This window comes from Centruroides sculpturatus, unplaced genomic scaffold (genome assembly GCF_000671375.1).
Source record: "Centruroides sculpturatus isolate CEXI.00-Female unplaced genomic scaffold, Cexi_2.0 scaffold55, whole genome shotgun sequence".
Lineage (NCBI taxonomy): Eukaryota > Metazoa > Arthropoda > Arachnida > Scorpiones > Buthidae > Centruroides > Centruroides sculpturatus.
This window is the reverse complement of record NW_019384374.1, coordinates 276,546-295,890: the sequence shown is the minus strand read 5'-3', so window position 1 is coordinate 295,890 and position 19,345 is coordinate 276,546. Positions and strand designations below refer to the sequence as shown.

Genomic DNA, 19,345 nt, shown 5'->3' with positions numbered 1-19,345 from the left:
TTCGAAACAATGCAAATGTATCGTTTGCGTCGGACATCTGTGATTGACGTGGCCTTCTACCAAATCACGTACGTCAGACATATATGTCTGTCATGGCTCATGTAGAACTTCTTAGCGTCAGACACATATGACTGACATGGCGATTAACGTGTTAAAATATTTTGGAATGCCAATTTAATACAACTGATCTTAAAAACAGAAATTTATATTGATCTAACAAGTAAGATTGGATCAGAACAGGTGTTTGGTGGCAAAAAGTACACTTTTTACCTTTGAATACTCTACATTTTGTGCATTGTTTAATAACAAAACTATTTTAAAAGTATTTTTCTCTTCATATAATTTAAAGTTACTCTTCTTGATAACTTTAAATAAATTTTGTTCTTGTAATTCTATGCTTTTATGATGAGCATTGTGAAAGAATGCAAGAAGTAAATACCTAAAGCCATTAAGAAGGGAAACTTTACTTTGTTAAAGCAAGATTTTTCTAATGTTTTTAAATTTATGGAGTATCTTACGTACTTTTGCATTTGATGATGATTTTCAGAATAGTTAAAATTCCATTAATTACTGTATTAAATTTTTCTAATTTCTGTATTTACACTGAAAGATAGTGATTATATATTTTCATAATTATGCAAACTAATAGTCTAATTTTCATTTAAAGTATTTTAAATTGCAGGCATGGAGTAAAGTAAATAATTTGTTTGATGAAAACGACCTTGAATGTTATACAAAAGCCAAAGGTCGCTTCAGATCTTCATTATACAAATCAAAAGAGAAAATTTTGCCTATGAAAACATCGAAGAAATCCAAATACAAACTTTATCAATTGCAAAAGTTAAATAGTAAGTACTGTGTTTAGTTTTATTTCATTGTTAATTAGACTAAATTATAATAAACTATTATCATGTTTATTTGAATAATTTGTGCATTTTTTTTCTCAAAAAATCAGTGTGTGCAATTTATTCAAAATAAATTCGGTGACACAATATGCAAAGCAGTATTGTGGAGTCAGACTCAGACATTTTAGAGCAAAGTCAAAGTCAGTAAAATTCTTTTGACTTCAGCAACTCTGATCCTAAATTTTACTGACGGAAAAATTTAAAGTATGAAAAATACTTTTTAATTAGTATCTAAAGAAATTTCTCAGAAAATGGACACTTCAATAAATTTAGATATCAAAATATATTTACCTATAAAGGCCATTTTGTACCAAAATTTTTGTGTGTATTGTATGCGACATGCTCTATGCGTTCATAAAATAGCTTTTACAATTTAAATGAATATTTTCGCATTGCCTAGAAAGCTGTATTCTCTATATAATGCACACAAGGCTAGGCATGTTTTTGCTATTACCCAACAAAAATTACGAAACATGGTGCAATACTCAACTGACTTTGCATTTGTAAAAAGATAATATTATATAAAATATATTAATAAGTTTAAGATATTTGTTTTGAGTAGCTTGTATGGTATGCGAATCAAAATTATGTGAAAAAAATTGAAACTGAGTAGCTTATGAACCACTTGAAAAGTAAATAACTTTTTCAATGTTCTAGTGTATTAATGCATTGGTTTTAGATACTGGTGTGCAACATAATCTGCAGTTGAGGAAATGTGCCTTCTGGCTGGTGTTTTAAAGGAAAGTGGCACCTATTTGAGTGTTATTGATATGAGGAAAACCCGAAAAATGCATCAGCCAGCCCGTCAGCCCAAGTGCGAACCCAAGCCTACTAGCACTGTTTGGGATTGAATCCACTTAGCCACTAGTGCAGTATGGGTGTTGGATGGAGACAACACATGGGTGGCGGTTCTACATGGAAAATATTTTGCAGCAATCTCAACCCCGAATTTGATCCTGGATTCTTTGCAGCAACAGTCTGTATTGCTCAGTTGTCTGGTTTGCTTTCAATATATGAGAAAAACAATGATTGTATATAATAGCTCGTATAAACATTGTAGTAGATCAGAATATATATGTAAAGATGGAACTTTTACTTTACTAATAAAAGATAATAGGATCTCTAGATCATTTTAAGAGGAAATGAGAAATTCTAGTTTTGAATAAAATAAAATTAAAAATATTGTAAAAGGGGAAAAAATGAGTTTCTAAAATTAAAAGTTTCCTTTTAGAAAATTCATTTTAGAACAGCCAAAGATCTAATATATTTTTGAAATTGTNTTCTTTGCAGCAACAGTCTACATCCCTATATACAAGATGCCTTCTTCCTGTTGCTTTCTGTCCCTTCATCTTGAGTAAGTGAATAGCTGGGTATTTCTCCTTTCTGGATGGGCATTAGGTATGGAGGTTCATGCACTGGACTTGCTTGTCCTGTATCTCTTTGGGGCTGTCACTTTGGTCGAATGGACCTCCTCAGCCACTGTGCATGGCCTTTTCATTCTTCAGATAGTGGCTTTGACCCTGGTATGGGTATATCTCGGTTGATCAGTAGCGGCGGTTCTGCTCCAGGATTGCTGTCAGCAGTCGGCAACAGGCTCTTCCATCTCACCTCCCGTGGCCTTTATCCACCCGTGGGTGCTTCATTTGGTGTGGCATTAGCGAGCCGCTGCACCTATCCACTGCTGCTATTGTTGTCGTTTTATGTTTGTTTCTCTTCCTCTCTACCTGGCCCTGTAGGGCTCCTTCCAATGGCCCTCTGCTAGGTATTAACTATAAGTTATTACAATTCCAGGTTTTATTCCAACACACACCAGACAGAACTACAAATTTACTGGAGACTGTGTGGTGAAGTCACTTGTCTTCTAGGATCTGTTCTTTTCATTATACCTACTTTTTCACCTGGTAATACTTTCCAGCATCCCCTTTGTTTTTGTTGCCCTATGTCATTACTTAGTACTTTGTAATCAGTTGGGTTTCTCAACTGGATTTTGGTTCTTCCCTAGCTGCTCGGGTGGAGTTTTCTGGGTTTCCTCCACCTCTTCTCCCAAATAAGATCCAGCATCCCCTCAAGTCCTCCCGGAAGGCATACCATTCTACCCCTGTGGGGTGTTGTATTATTCCCTTCAAAATTCTTATTGAAAATTTGCCGGACATTATTATCAATGGATTGCTCACTGCTGCTTTCTTTTCTTCAGTAGCTTTGAGTTACCCAGAAACGTTAGTTAGGTCTGGTTGGTTTGGTTAAACAATCAAACTGCAAACTTGACTTTCCATCTATTTTTCCTCTTATTTAAAAACTGACAATGGTAAGTTATAATAGCACAAACATAAAATATACCATGCAGAATAAAATTTTAAACACAACATGTACACATAATGCTATGAGCCCTCACAAGGGACTAGTTATTTCGTATGAGCACTATATGGGACAATTATGAGCCCATCATCCACTAACCAACACAGACATCCTTGTTATACGACATTCTCTGGCCTTTTTGTGCTCTCTGAGCGTTAAAGGGCCTAAAACCACAAATAAAACGTGAAGCGCAGACATCGATCTTTAAGAGAAATATTTTTGTACTAGCAGTTGACCCCAACGTATTTTTAATTTATACTACCATACTACAAAATTTAAACGTAAAAAACGAATACGGTGCACAACAATTACAATTCATTTTACATATCCACCGAAAACTCAACAATGGGGAATTGTTGACCCATTCACTCCATCTGTATAAATATTGGAGTTTATTTTTAGCACAAGCAAAAACCTTAATATTCAGGGTAGGGATGTTTTATAAAAATAATTGTTAATGCTAATAACGAGTAAAATCGTCATTAAAACGGTTAAATATTTCATTGTAACAAGTTTGACTTCATTCACTGCTTCTCGCTATTCTCGTCGCTTTGCGACAAAATATCGAAGGAAGCGACAAAAGATGCGATTATCGCATCTTTTGTTGCTTCCTTCGATCGCTAGCGATGAAATAGAAATCTCCCCGCTTCCTGTCGCAATCGTAGATGATTGGACGGCACACGATATTACATCATATTACAACGATTGCGCAGGCGTCACGGGGAGTACCCCGTGTTATTGAGTATATAAATAATGCGGCGTGGTTTGTGGCGTGTCCATTACAAACGGTTTACGTCGATCGAAAGAGTGTTAATTATTTTTATTTATTTTTTAATCATTTATACTTGATAGAAACGACTGGAAACGTATATTTTGGTTATTTTAAAGCGAAATCTATCGGTCGTAAGCGATGCCAAGACGAATACGTTTCGTTGATGATTTTATAATACCTCATTTGAAGGGTAAAACTTTTGGAAAATTATTAGAATGGCACGACGAAGAAGAGGGAATTTTTAAAGTTTTGTGGACTCATAAAAGTCGTGCAGATTGGAAGAAAGAATATTTTAAAGTATTTGTTGTAAGTCTTTCTTTCGTAACTACAAATCCGCGACGATAATCGTGATAAATCGCGCCGATTTTAACGTTAAATTTAATTCCTTTAACTTTAATAATATTAAAGGTTAAACGAGTGAAATGGGAGTAATGTCGTCGGTGTCTGTCGCCACGTTGACGTCGGAAGCGATCCTGCGACTCCTTTTGACAGTTTTCGCAACATAAAGGGGCTTTAATACAGTAATTCCCAAACCTTTTTCACCCACTGCTGCTTTGGTTTCATAAACTTATACCGATGCTCCCCAATTGTATCCTAATGTCCCAACCCATTTTCCCTTATATGGAAAAGGCTTGGAAATATTCTTTGAGAAGCTCTTCTGCCGACCTCGCACTTTCTGTTCTTCCCGTAGTAAGTTGTTGTCGACATCCGAAAACTATTAAATGCTAAGTTTCTTCTTACCCATTTTAAAGGAGGAAAGTGAAATGTTGTCGGCGATTTGAACCTTCGTCTACGGTCGCCGTTTGGTCCCACCTCCGGTGACCTCTTCCGTCTTCGTAGATTTACTTGTCGCTCCCCGGTGTCGGTAGTGACCGCTTTGGAAATTGCTACTTTAATATGTCTGGATAATCTAACCGGTGGCATATTTGTTTTAAAAGAAATGAGTTATGTCGTCGACTTGCTTATTTGTGCGCGTTAAAGCTGCTTGACCGGGCCACGCGTGAAATGATTTGTGCGCGTATACGGAGTGTCTCGAATATATTCTGCGTAACCTCGGGTATGAGTTCGTTGTGTGTTGTTGCAAACGAAATAGCTGATTTTTTACTTCTGACTTTGAATGTTTATTAATTTAATTTGAAACTTACACATTTAATTAAAATTGTCTCCACCAACATTAATATACTTTTTTCAATGCAATAGAAATGCAAATTGGCATGATTTCTATCAAATGCCAATTTGATAGAAATCATGAGAATGAGAAGCCAGAAAGTCATTAAAGGTACTTTTTATTGTGTCCTCTTCCTTGGAAGACTTTCCTTGCCAGAAAATGCCCAAATATATAAAGCAATAGTCGGCTTAAAGTCTGGAGAATAAGATGGATGGAAAAGAATTGCATTTGAATACTTTCGTTTTTGTGACAAATAATTAAAGTACTGCAGACTTCCAAATGATGCTCCTTATCTTTCTTGCTGAGTTTGTGTGGTACCCATTTGTTGAGCTTCTTGACTTTTCCTAACGTGTTTATATGTCGAAAAATGGTTGAATCGCATTTGGTACGTTCGACCTTTCTGTGATTTCCTGCACAGTCGGTGGTGATCTGATTCGATGATGATCTCAAATTCTGATTTTTCAGATTTGTATTCCTGGAATGAAATTTTTTGAACCAATTCCGCCAGGCATTTGTTCAAAAAATGCATTATGCCCCTGCTTATACTTGTAAAAGAAAATTAATAATTTTCTTTTTTTTCAAGCTATAAGAAGAAGTACTTTTAAACATGTGGAACTTCACAATATAAATGAGATTACATTTTTAAATTTACATATTTGTGCTCTTCTAACTGCAAACATACAACACTGTTTAAATGGAAAAAAGTTGAAATACAAGAGTGAAAAGTTTAAATTTTAAAGAATGGCTATTTCATTTACATGACCCAATAGATCAGGCCTGGCCAACACAAATTGTTTTGAGGACCACTTTGATCATGCGTAACATTACGGTGGGCCACAATTTAGGCAAACATGCTTTTAAGAAGTTTTGTCATTCAATCCTGCTGATGTTTAGAACTAACACCAAGCATTCAAACACAAGCAGTAACAAAAAAAAACTTTATTAGAAGGGTCAGAACTGTCACCGACATCTTCGGACAACACCCGGACAAATCCAATGAACTTTTGCACCTTTTCTTTTCGCCGTTGCCAGCCACTCTTGTTGGCAAGTGTTGCCAGACAGTGTTCGGGATCTCTGGCACCGGCGGCCACAAAGTAAAACAAATACAAAATGAATAAGATTTTATTGTTATACCAAGAGTTCGTACTTGCACTTGCACATTATAACAATGACACATGCAAATTTTTATTTATTTAATTGTTTTGGTATACACATAATGGGAAACAAAAGTTTTAATAGATATATAATATCACTTAGCGGGCCACACGATTTAACGTGATGGGTCACGGGTTGGCCAGGCCTGCAATAGATAATAAAAATGTTTATATCAACACATGTTTGGAAATGCTTGGTTTCTGGTTTTGAACAGCTGTCTTGGTTTCTGAGTTATTAATGAGAATGTCTTATCTCCCACAGGTGATTTTCTTCATCACTAGCTTCTGATTTGAATACATGGTTGGAACGTAAAACCAGCAGATTCTGTCAGTATTTTGTGACAGAAGAAATCACCTTCAGGAGAAAAGTCATTCCTATTAATAACATAGAAACCAAGACAGCCCTGTGTAAGTAAGGTGGTGTGAACAGTTGTGTGTTATAGACAGACCTTCAAACTCAGAAACCAAACATTTTCAGAACTATGTTAATATAAACTAACTAATTTTTATTGTCTACGTATGAAGAACTCATTCCTGAGGTTGTCATGTAGTTTGAGACACCCTGTATTATCATGGCAAAATTAATAATTTGGGATAATATGGTAATGTGGCTGTCAGCCACATTACGATATTGTAGTTTGTATATAGTTCACAATTCCTTATTTTATTTCTATTCTTCTACTTTCTTTCTATTGTCATTGAGAACTTTCCATATCGACTGTTACTACTTGAGGGAGAGGCTTACCCCTTTTCAGAACTAAGGATGAAACAAAGGAGTAAGGTACAGTCAACCCCCCATAACCCTGTTGATAATTCTGTTTTATATGAATTCCATGTTTTACGAGTCACTTAGATTTTACAAATACATGTGCCGGGCCGTGAACGGCTCACGTATTTGTAAAATCTAAGTGATTTGTACAACATGGAATTTATATAAAACGGAATAATCAACAGTGTTATAGGGACTGTATTAGTGCTTCTCCGAATTTGGGGAAATAAACAAAAGAAAATGTAGCCTGAGGCAAGAAGAAAGGAGAGAGGAAAACACTTTTTGGCTGGACCTCGAAAGGAATGGACGTACAGTGTACTGAGTGAAGCTCGAAAAGAGAGAGGTGGGAAAAAGATGGCAGCTGTAGGAGAGGACTGTCGAGATTAGAGAGGAAGAAGCATGAAGGACTAAGGAAAACCGAAAGAATCGGAGAACCTCGAGAACAGATTGCTGGATCAGTAAAGGAGAATAAAAGATCATGTCTGTGAAAGGGCACCTTCCCGAAGATATCAATCAATCAGTGTGGACCGGGTATCTCTATCTATCTCTTTATGCTTTCTATACTTTCCTAAGTCTAATTGTTTACCTGTTATATTAGTTTTAAGTTAGACATAAGATTAGATTTTAAGTCTGTTATCACGGTTTTGTGTTACATGTGCGTTTATTATATACTTGTACGAGAATAGAAGGCAACCTATTTCCCTGTGAGGATAATAGGGTAAAAGAACCCGTTAAGTTGGGATATTTATAACAAAACAAGATAAAAGAACCGTGTTTGGAATGCACTAAAGGAATATTCAATCATACACATTTTGTTCTTGTGTTCCTATTTGTAATGTTTATTCGCAGACTTACATATCACTCATTACGAACAACCATAGTAATATGGGCTGTCTCAAATTATTAATTAATGCACTAGAGACAGTGCCTAATGCCTGCCTCTAGTGCCAAATTACTTAGCATTTAATTAATAACAGTAGTAATATAGCCCAATATAATCTTACAATCATTTGGTTTTAATGTATAACTATTGGGTTTAAAATGTTTATATTTGCACACACGTACTGTACCATGCATATCTCAAAACTACATATTCAATAGGGGATCCAAAAATCTAGAGTAATGTAGAAACAACTATACATTGCGAAATTTTTAACTGCCTGAGGTACCTGGCTTTACTCAGGAAAAACTCCTAGCAGGAGAGACAGCTGCCCACTGTGCACCCTCTAAAGTCACACTAGTAATGCTTATTTTCCAAGCATATACTACATTTCTGCCTAGAAGTAATGCACCATGTGTCTAAATAAATTCTGATTTATATGTACTAGCATGGCACATTATATCAGCCATTGTTTATTTGGGGCTAGATAGTCATTGAAAACTTTTACAAGGTCCTTTGACTATTTTTTGAACAGATAAATACACAATGTTCTTTTATTTCTAGAAAGCAAAGGTTTTATTTTTTATTAGTAAAAATAACATCAATTTCACAGGTATAAGAACTGTTATGATCTCCTAAATTTTCTCTAGGCCAAGGAAAAGTCCCCAGGTCCCATTGATGGTCCTGGTGTCATATTAAGGAACTTTTTCTGTAATAAATATTATATATAATATAGTCACACATACACTATATATACAGTATTTATATATATAGTGAGTATATGTGTGTGACTATATAAATGTGTAAAATAATAAATTACTAGTTCTTAAACATCTGTACTTAAATTTTTATATTGACTTTTCTAAAACTGGTTCCAGTCACTGCTGGATTCATTGGCAAGGTGTGTTTCAGATATTAACTTATCAGTTAATTTGAAACTAGTCAATAAAACTAGATTTACACTAGAACTATTGGATCAGTGTTGAAATTACTTATTACACTATTTCCAGCCATAGTGCTTCCAATAAGCATTTAAAATTGAATGTTGTATCAATAACTTCACAGATAGCTGTGCCTAGTGTGCATGAAGTTATTGAAACCAAAGCTGTAACACTGGACATAATGCATAATGTTAAAAAATTAAGCTAATGATGATTAATTTGGAACAAAAATATTTCTTTGTCATATAATTTTTGCTTCCTGAAGTAAGCATTGGAAATAAATAGTTTATGTACTGTACATAAGTGTTGTATGCTGTTTAAAGCCAAAGCTATGTTTTCCACATAGTTTAAAATTGAATTTCTTCCAAACTTCTGTGATCTTAAGTGATACATTATTTTCAGATTTATTTAACACGTTAATCGCCACGATAATATCAGAAAAATTTTTCACATGGGCCATGGTAACTTTATTAGATAATTTAGTTAAAAATGTATCAAGGAAACTTAATGTATCACAGAAAAAATTTTTTTTTGCCAAAATTCCCGGAAAAACACTATTTTTTATGTCACACATATATGACTGACATGGCCCTATATTAAAACTTTTTTTCTCGACAAGCTGTGTCAGTCTTATATGTCTGACGCATCCAAACAAGATACAACAAGTGTTAACCTGTTGTTTTGAACACAGCGTTGAACGCATTGTGTAGGAATCAGTGGTACGTGTAGCATTTACCGAATAACACCTTGTTACTGTGACTATTTCTTTATAAAGAACATAAAATAAATTAATATAAATATAAATAATATTTATAATAATTTGTAAATATCTACAAATAATGGCAAAACGAAAGATTCTAAGTGAAAGTGAATTGAAAGAGATTGCTGATAATAAATGAATGTAATTAATTATATCAAAATAAAAATTATTAAAATGTATTTTTTCAACTGAAACAATATACCATTATATAACTATGTTTATTTTATTTTATTGTTTGTAGTAAGCCAAGAAATTTTCAAGTTTTGTTCCTGATAGGCCAAGCTTTCGAAACAATGCAAATGTATCGTTTGCGTCGGACATCTGTGATTGACGTGGCCTTCTACCAAATCACGTACGTCAGACATATATGTCTGTCATGGCTCATGTAGAACTTCTTAGCGTCAGACACATATGACTGACATGGCGATTAACGTGTTAAAATATTTTGGAATGCCAATTTAATACAACTGATCTTAAAAACAGAAATTTATATTGATCTAACAAGTAAGATTGGATCAGAACAGGTGTTTGGTGGCAAAAAGTACACTTTTTACCTTTGAATACTCTACATTTTGTGCATTGTTTAATAACAAAACTATTTTAAAAGTATTTTTCTCTTCATATAATTTAAAGTTACTCTTCTTGATAACTTTAAATAAATTTTGTTCTTGTAATTCTATGCTTTTATGATGAGCATTGTGAAAGAATGCAAGAAGTAAATACCTAAAGCCATTAAGAAGGGAAACTTTACTTTGTTAAAGCAAGATTTTTCTAATGTTTTTAAATTTATGGAGTATCTTACGTACTTTTGCATTTGATGATGATTTTCAGAATAGTTAAAATTCCATTAATTACTGTATTAAATTTTTCTAATTTCTGTATTTACACTGAAAGATAGTGATTATATATTTTCATAATTATGCAAACTAATAGTCTAATTTTCATTTAAAGTATTTTAAATTGCAGGCATGGAGTAAAGTAAATAATTTGTTTGATGAAAACGACCTTGAATGTTATACAAAAGCCAAAGGTCGCTTCAGATCTTCATTATACAAATCAAAAGAGAAAATTTTGCCTATGAAAACATCGAAGAAATCCAAATACAAACTTTATCAATTGCAAAAGTTAAATAGTAAGTACTGTGTTTAGTTTTATTTCATTGTTAATTAGACTAAATTATAATAAACTATTATCATGTTTATTTGAATAATTTGTGCATTTTTTTTCTCAAAAAATCAGTGTGTGCAATTTATTCAAAATAAATTCGGTGACACAATATGCAAAGCAGTATTGTGGAGTCAGACTCAGACATTTTAGAGCAAAGTCAAAGTCAGTAAAATTCTTTTGACTTCAGCAACTCTGATCCTAAATTTTACTGACGGAAAAATTTAAAGTATGAAAAATACTTTTTAATTAGTATCTAAAGAAATTTCTCAGAAAATGGACACTTCAATAAATTTAGATATCAAAATATATTTACCTATAAAGGCCATTTTGTACCAAAATTTTTGTGTGTATTGTATGCGACATGCTCTATGCGTTCATAAAATAGCTTTTACAATTTAAATGAATATTTTCGCATTGCCTAGAAAGCTGTATTCTCTATATAATGCACACAAGGCTAGGCATGTTTTTGCTATTACCCAACAAAAATTACGAAACATGGTGCAATACTCAACTGACTTTGCATTTGTAAAAAGATAATATTATATAAAATATATTAATAAGTTTAAGATATTTGTTTTGAGTAGCTTGTATGGTATGCGAATCAAAATTATGTGAAAAAAATTGAAACTGAGTAGCTTATGAACCACTTGAAAAGTAAATAACTTTTTCAATGTTCTAGTGTATTAATGCATTGGTTTTAGATACTGGTGTGCAACATAATCTGCAGTTGAGGAAATGTGCCTTCTGGCTGGTGTTTTAAAGGAAAGTGGCACCTATTTGAGTGTTATTGATATGAGGAAAACCCGAAAAATGCATCAGCCAGCCCGTCAGCCCAAGTGCGAACCCAAGCCGACTAGCACTGTTTGGGATTGAATCCACTTAGCCACTAGTGCAGTATGGGTGTTGGATGGAGACAACACATGGGTGGCGGTTCTACATGGAAAATATTTTGCAGCAATCTCAACCCCGAATTTGATCCTGGATTCTTTGCAGCAACAGTCTGTATTGCTCAGTTGTCTGGTTTGCTTTCAATATATGAGAAAAACAATGATTGTATATAATAGCTCGTATAAACATTGTAGTAGATCAGAATATATATGTAAAGATGGAACTTTTACTTTACTAATAAAAGATAATAGGATCTCTAGATCATTTTAAGAGGAAATGAGAAATTCTAGTTTTGAATAAAATAAAATTAAAAATATTGTAAAAGGGGAAAAAATGAGTTTCTAAAATGAAAAGTTTCCTTTTAGAAAATTCATTTTAGAACAGCCAAAGATCTAATATATTTTTGAAATTGTCTCAGATAAACCAATAAAAGGGAGAATGTAATAAAAATAAGAAAAAATGTATATTTAATGTATAATCTTCAGGGAATTTGTAAAAGAACTTGTAACTCAATAAACATCTGCTTTGAACTAAAGATGAACATAAGTGAATGCAAAATGCATATTTTATAAAATAGAAGAGCCAAAATAAGGTCTTTTTGGTGTCCAAGTGAAAACATTTCAAAAGGTGTGATAAGTCCTTAGACTAGAAGCCGATTTATAAAAGCTTAATCACTGTTAAATTTTAAAACAAAGACAAGCTGTTTTATTGTCACAATATGGGGCTGCAATTTTTAACTAATTTAATTTAAAATATACGCTCTCCACTTCAAATTAATAACGGCTTGTCCTTGTACATCATACTTTTCCTTTAACATAAGAGTCCTGCCGGTCATCTATTTAACACTTTTCAGGAGAAAATTTTTGCATTGAAATAACATGATTTCCAGTTTGTATTGGAAGTGTGTATATAGTTATGCATACTTCCGATACCCTTACACTTAGTGCTCCGGAAATTTACATATATGATCTCAGATTTTATCTGTCTAACTTTGTTCTCAAGACAATGGGAATTTATAGGTCTGCAATTTTTTTCAAATTGCAATCCAAATATCTTTGAAATTTATTCATGAAAGCTCTGCCATGTCACTATGTTGTTTAACTTTTTCACTGCCTTTCTATTATAACTATTATTGCTTCTATAACATAATTTGGTTTTATAACAGTCAATAGAAACACAGCAAAAAAAAATAAAACCAAGATCAGAATCGAACTGCAACAAACTAAAGGAGGAAGCGAAAACTGCAAAATGTAATTAATAGGATTATTCCAGCTTATTATTTGCCGGTTTAATTTCTTGAGGCAGGATTATACGCATTGGTTCAAGATGATTGGTATTTTTTCCAAAGTTCATATTTTAAAATTCTACAATATACTTGAATTTAATTAACTGTTGGTTGGAAATGAACTATTCTTGTAGTAGCCAGAGCAAGAGAAACTATTTTGCAAACTATTTTTTTCAGTCATTCATTAATCAAATTGTTATTTTTTATTTATTGTATTTAAATTTTTTTCTTTAAAATGATTGAATTCAACTTAATTTTTGATAATTAACTAATAAAAATGGAATTTGTTTGACTGATTAAGATGTATGTTTATTTATGTACTTAGATTTTACAAATACGTGTGCCGTTCACAGCCCGACACACGTATTTGTAAAATCTGTTACTTGTACAACATGGAATTCATATAAAACGGAATAATCAACAGTGTTATAGGGGGGGTCGACTGTACTCAAAAGTTTTTCCAAAAATGTTTTAGTTATTAACTTATTGCTCCATTTCAAAGTTGTTTGACTGTGTTTATCTTTGCACAGCAGCTGTGAATTCATAAAGAAATGTATTATCACAGCATTAATTATACAGTGTAAGAAAAAATGATGATACTGATGATATTAATTATTAAGAGTACTTTCTTTAGTAATATCTTTTCAAATATAAGCAATGCTTTTTTTTTTACTTAAAATAAATACAGAAGAAATAATATTCAATTTAATCTGGAATTGTTTGGTTTTAATATAAATATCAGGTTTTAAGATGTTTATATTTGTAGAAATGTAGTCATTATGTTCTAAAATAAATTTCAATTTTTTAAATTAATTCTATCATTTATGACAAAAAATTATTTAAAAGTCATAATTTTGGTTGTATCTTATTTATATTTATTTTAGAAAGTAAACAAAGAAAACAGTTAAGCATTCAGGATTCTTCTTATTTTTCCAATGATGATGAAGATGAAGGATGTGTATTGAAAACAGAGGAAGATAATTTAAATGTTCTAGTAAATAACACAGCACCTGCATATAGTCAGACTGATATATTGAATAAAAATAATGGACAAGAAATTAAAAATCAACTGAGTCCTTTATCTAATTATTGCTCAGGAAATGAAGATATTTCTGATGTTGAAAGCTTATTAGAATATCATAAAAGTGGAAATTCCAATCTCCAAGATCAAAGTTCTCCAATTATTCAAATTATTGGAGATACAATATGCATCAATCAGTTGTTGCATGAAAATGGAGAAATGCAAATAATAGATTCTCCACTTTTGGTTAATAATAAGTTAATAAGCAATACTGAAAACTTCAATCAGAATATAGAAAATGTTTCTAATACAGATTTACTTGTCGATCAAGTGAAAAGTGACCCTATTCAGCTGTTGAACAGTTCGAGTGGATTTGACTCCATGGACGATATGAACTTGGATGATTTCTCTCCGGTAAGTCTGACATTTCAGCATTATTAATATTATAGTTAATTGCAGTAGTAAACATAACACTGATGGCTGTGATAACAAGTGCTGTTGGACTGATATTAAGGCATAATTAAAATTATTTTATTACATTTGTACTTTGTATGTGTATCTATGTTTAAAACCTTCTTGACTGCTTGGTGAGTACAGTAATATTACTGCTTTATTTGCCAAGCATGGATAATGTGCTGTAATGCCATTAAGATGTAATATATCCAGTCTATTATGTAGTATATATGGTATGAACCAAGAAAAGAGGACTGTGGGAAGAATAACTACTTTATCTGTTGTCCATAAGTTTTCTATTTCTCTGATAAATTCCATTCCATTAATGATTTTGTATTTAGGGTGTGTATTTTGTGTATTATTAATGTCTAGAATGGATAGGTATGTGATTTTATTTTGTGTGTCTATAAATATAATTTCTAATTTGTTCTGATGGATGGTTTCACCTGCAATTATGCTTTGTAGTATATTTGTATGCTTTATAATATATATCATTGTTTGGTGAAACCATAATGGACTAAATGAGACACGCCTTGAAAAATTTCCAGCTTAATTAATTTGTTTTAGAGTGTGTTATTTTGTGTTAAATATTGTTTTGTTCTGTAGTTTTACATGGTATTTTCTTGAAAAATATCATGCTGGATGTTTTTTTATAATGTACATTGTTGTGAGAATCCAGGAGTTTTGTTTTTTTTATAACTTTTTTTTAATGAAAAGATGCATTTTAGAAACTCTTCTTTTCTGTCCAATTCCCACGAAGGTAAAAACAGGAGAATATCGAATGTTAACTTAACTATCAACAAGCAACTAAGGAATTCATGTTTAGGTCTTCAAAGTGACAGTCCTTCTCCTCATATCAACCCTTCCCTTCACATCAACCCATGAAATTATTGCAAATATGTTAAAACAATCCATTTTTAAAGTGTGGGAAAGTTGACCTTTAACTAAGTCCACGAGGAGAAATCTAAAAACAATTGGAAGAAATAAAAACTACTAGTCAATTTTGTTTAATTTCCTCTGTCCAGCGATGACACATTTGAAGTGTTATCACTACCAAATGATCACCTGACCAAATTCCCACACTGGATGGGGATATAATGGTCAGGCACCCACTCATCATACTAGGTGGACATACTAGGAAGAGCATAGATGAAGCTCTACTTGTCAGCTCTTGTCGTGCCATAGCTATTGCCCCATAAAAGCTATCTTTTGGTTCAGAACTATTCACCAAACCACCAGATAAGGCTTGGTGCCTTATCTGGTGGTTTGGTGAATAGTTCTGAAGAATTACCTCTATTTTTGTAGTGATTTATGCAAATGTCGACTCTCCTGGTCCTTTGCGGATAATTTATCATCAGAATGACAGACAGCACTAAAAGAAAAGAGGTATGACAAATTTTCGATTGATGTAAACTCTCTTTCACTTGTCTTAGATCAGTGATTCTCAACCTTTTTTTTGTGTTATGGTGCACTTTTAATAATTCAAAAATTTGGTGGCACACATGGTTACTTCGGTAAGTACCGCAGGACAACAGGTGACGTCATAACAGTGATTTTTAAACACAGTTGGTTATTTAGGTCACATTTTCTAAATGCCTTGGTAACTAACGGCAGTTACCGGTAACACCGGTTACAATTCCCAGGAAGATAGAACTGATTAAACTACTTGTCTGACGTTGCTTATTTGTGGATATTCACAGTGGCAGCACACTTCAAAAATCTCGTGGCACACTAAAGTGCCAGGGCACAGTGGTTGAGAATCACTGACTTAGATATTACGTTAACATTAGAACGTTGGCCCCATTCATTTTGGCTCATATCCATATGCTTAGGAACACATACCACTATAATTGTATCTTACACTTTATTTTTCTGTTAAAGTTATTGTTTAGTTAAACTGGCATTGATTTTATTTGGAGAACGGTCGCCTTATCGGTGAACTCAGTGCGCCTCCCTACTTGTTAAAAATAGCTCTCCTATTCTAAACCATCCAGTGACAACGTGAGTGGATCTCGCCAATTTGCCACTGATCAAAGGGGTTTAGGCTTGACTCTCTAATCCCTGGCTTCTCACACTGTGCATACCAGTCAAATATATAGAGATATGATTGAATTGTTTCCTATAGTCTGCTGTATATATGTCATGTTTACAATTTTCTTGGAGAATAATGTATTAAATGAGTAGACTAATCCAATTGTGGTTCTTTCATTGTATTTTGAATATTGTTTATACAGTATTTATCTTAATGCAGGGTTTAATATCTTGTGTTATTTCTTCCTCTTTTCATGTTTCCATGCCTGCTTCATTAATGTGTGTTAAATAAAAATAAAACAAGTATTTGATCAGCTCTTCTATTGATATTATACTGTGAATGTTATACTCTCATCATACCAGTTTTATTATCTATTTACATAATAAAACTGATATGATTTGTCTGCAAAATAATGTGTGTTGTTTATAAATAACTTATATATTGTTGTCTCTATAGCAGAGGGATTTTCACTTTTATTTGAACAGATTAATGTGTTCTGTGCATTAGTATTACTTTATTATATTCACATAATACTTTTTATTTACTTTAGTTATGGAGTGTTGAGAAAATGATATTTCCAGAATTGGAAAGTAAGTTTTATTTAATGTATTGTTGTAGGTTATATAATAATATTTTTCAAAAAATAGTTACAAATAATCAGAGGTGTATTAATAAGATTTTGTTATGGGGGTGATCTGATAGAATGATGTAAAAAGTAGAATTAGAATGGAGAAAAATTAAATGCACTGTGAAGTACCATTTATTTATAAATAAATTTTATTTGTTAAAAAAATATTTTTTTTGTGAACTTTTCAGTTTAAATTTTAATTTTAAAGCTTCTGGGATCTAACACCCTGTAGTGTTCAGCATGACAAGAATAAAAAACAGGTATAACATAAAGAAGAAAACTTTATTTTATATAGTATGAACACAATAAAAAAGATCAGGTCCCAACTCTGGTACATTGTTAGTGAATACTTTTATACAACAGTATAGTATAATCAGATTTATTACACAAAAGGATCTTCTCAACCACTTTTCAGGATCCACACATATGAGGTTCAAATCACAAAAGTATACACAAAGATCAGCCGTGCTTAAAACTACCTTACAAACTGTTTTAACTGTAATTAATGCTAAAAGAGGGAAGCGATGCTAAAGAGAGAGATTTTTTAAGAAAGAAGTCTTAGAAAAGGGGTACCCGTACAGTGGTGATATTCGAAATATTTAACAAAGGGTTCGCTAACAGAAAATTTTTCCTTAACAATTTTTTTTTCGCTCAAATGCTGCATTAGCAACATTAGCGCAAAACCTGACCTTAAGATATCCATATAAATAAAAAAGATGCGTTAGCAAAATTAAGTCAGTTAAAATTTAACATTGTTTATGCCAGAACTATATTTTTTTTTATAAATAATAAAAGATTGTTCAAAATGGTTTATTTTGTACATATTTTAATATTTTTCATTCAAAATATTTTATAAACATAAAAATTGGCTTTTTTTTAATCAGAAAAAGTTAGAGAAAGCAGTTAAACAAGAAAAACTTTCCTAAATCATTTATTTTATCGTTAGGTATTATTATAAGTAATAGACAGATGTCATCGTCTCTCGAAATACAATAACTTTTTTATTTCTTTGTTGATAGCCCGACACGTGTTCCACAGCCATCTTGTATTTTCTCGCACGCGTGGGATCGTGGGATCTCTCTTATGACTGGATATAGTTTCGAGACCTCTCTCAAGTCGATCGCGATTGAACCTCGTTTTAGTCGAGATTGAAACGGTCGATGGAGGTTGCACTAGGCGAACAGAGTATAAGGCTCTAGTTTAGTAGTGTTACAGAGTATAATACGTATATTTTAATATATTTTTTAAAAGAAACAAAATCACTGAGAAATGTTACGTGTGTTTAACAACGGGTTCGGAAAACTTTGAAAATGTTAACAACGGGTTCGGTCGAACCTGTGCGAACCTGCTGAATATCACCGCTGTACCCGTAGCTTTACATATGATATGATGAAACCGTCCAAATACATCTTTGCAGTTTTCCTGAATTTCACTGGTATATGTATTTTCTTTTTTAGTTGTTACTAGTTCTTTTTCCTTTTGGTCTTCAGAAACAGATTTCCCGTTTTGAGTCTCAGGACTGACTGGCACTTTATGTACTGACTGTATATCTCAGTGGTCGTACCCTGTTGCTTCTCACACTATTCAAAGCCTGGAGCTCGTCCTCTGCACATCTGTCTTCCTTGGGAACTTGACCAAAAAGTGCTGACTACACTGATGTTTGCCCTCGGGGCATTCTCCACTCTGTTGTCTAACACTCACACCCACAGAAGTAGGGCAAGGGTGGAAAATTTTTGAACTCGGAAACAAAAGAAAATCAAGAACANTACAGTAGAGCGTCGTTTATCCGAATCAATTGGGGACTGGGGTTGTTCGGATAACTTATTTTTCGGATAACCGATTGTGTACGAAAAATATATTAACCTATCCCGTGTTGAAATTTTTCTCCGTTGCGTGTCGCTTCGCGTTGGATTTTCGTCGATGTTAAGCCTAACGTATACTTTTTAAAATAATAATTGTGGCTATTGTATCGTTAAAAATTATTTCTTTATGTTTGACAAACGAAATAAATACATTGAAAAATATAAAAACAAATAAAAATTATACTTTAGGCCGACTGGAATTCTTTCGGATAACCGATTTTCGGATAAACGACGCTCTACTGTATATGATTATAACTGAAAATTTCTGTGCATAATTTTTTATGTAGCTACAGCTTTTCAATTAC

The 19,345-nt window shown here is 32.8% G+C and overlaps 1 protein-coding gene across 2 annotated transcripts; it reads left to right on the top strand.

The window, feature by feature from the left end:
- Positions 1-4,009: 4,009 nt before the first annotated feature.
- Positions 4,010-17,861, top strand: LOC111616050. 2 transcript variants are annotated; one of them, XM_023357497.1, is made up of 5 exons: positions 4,010-4,338; positions 4,441-4,722; positions 10,671-10,836; positions 13,929-14,479; positions 17,101-17,861. In XM_023357497.1, exons 2-5 carry the CDS (start codon positions 4,609-4,611, stop codon positions 17,242-17,244), a joined length of 975 nt encoding a protein of 324 aa, XP_023213265.1. In that variant the 5' UTR covers positions 4,010-4,338; positions 4,441-4,608; the 3' UTR covers positions 17,245-17,861. The 2 variants fall into 2 exon arrangements, with proteins under 2 accessions (XP_023213265.1, XP_023213260.1); XM_023357492.1 differs by lacking the exon at positions 4,441-4,722.
- The last annotated feature ends 1,484 nt before the right edge of the window (positions 17,862-19,345 follow it).

Coding starts and splice junctions, on each gene's coding strand:
- LOC111616050 (XM_023357492.1), top strand. CDS start 4,171: ATGCCAAGACGAATACGTTTCGTTGATGATTTTATAATACCTCATTTG. Junction 4,339..10,670: donor AATATTTTAAAGTATTTGTT/GTAAGTCTTTCT, acceptor TTTAAATTGCAG/GCATGGAGTAAAGTAAATAA. Junction 10,837..13,928: donor TCAATTGCAAAAGTTAAATA/GTAAGTACTGTG, acceptor TATTTATTTTAG/AAAGTAAACAAAGAAAACAG.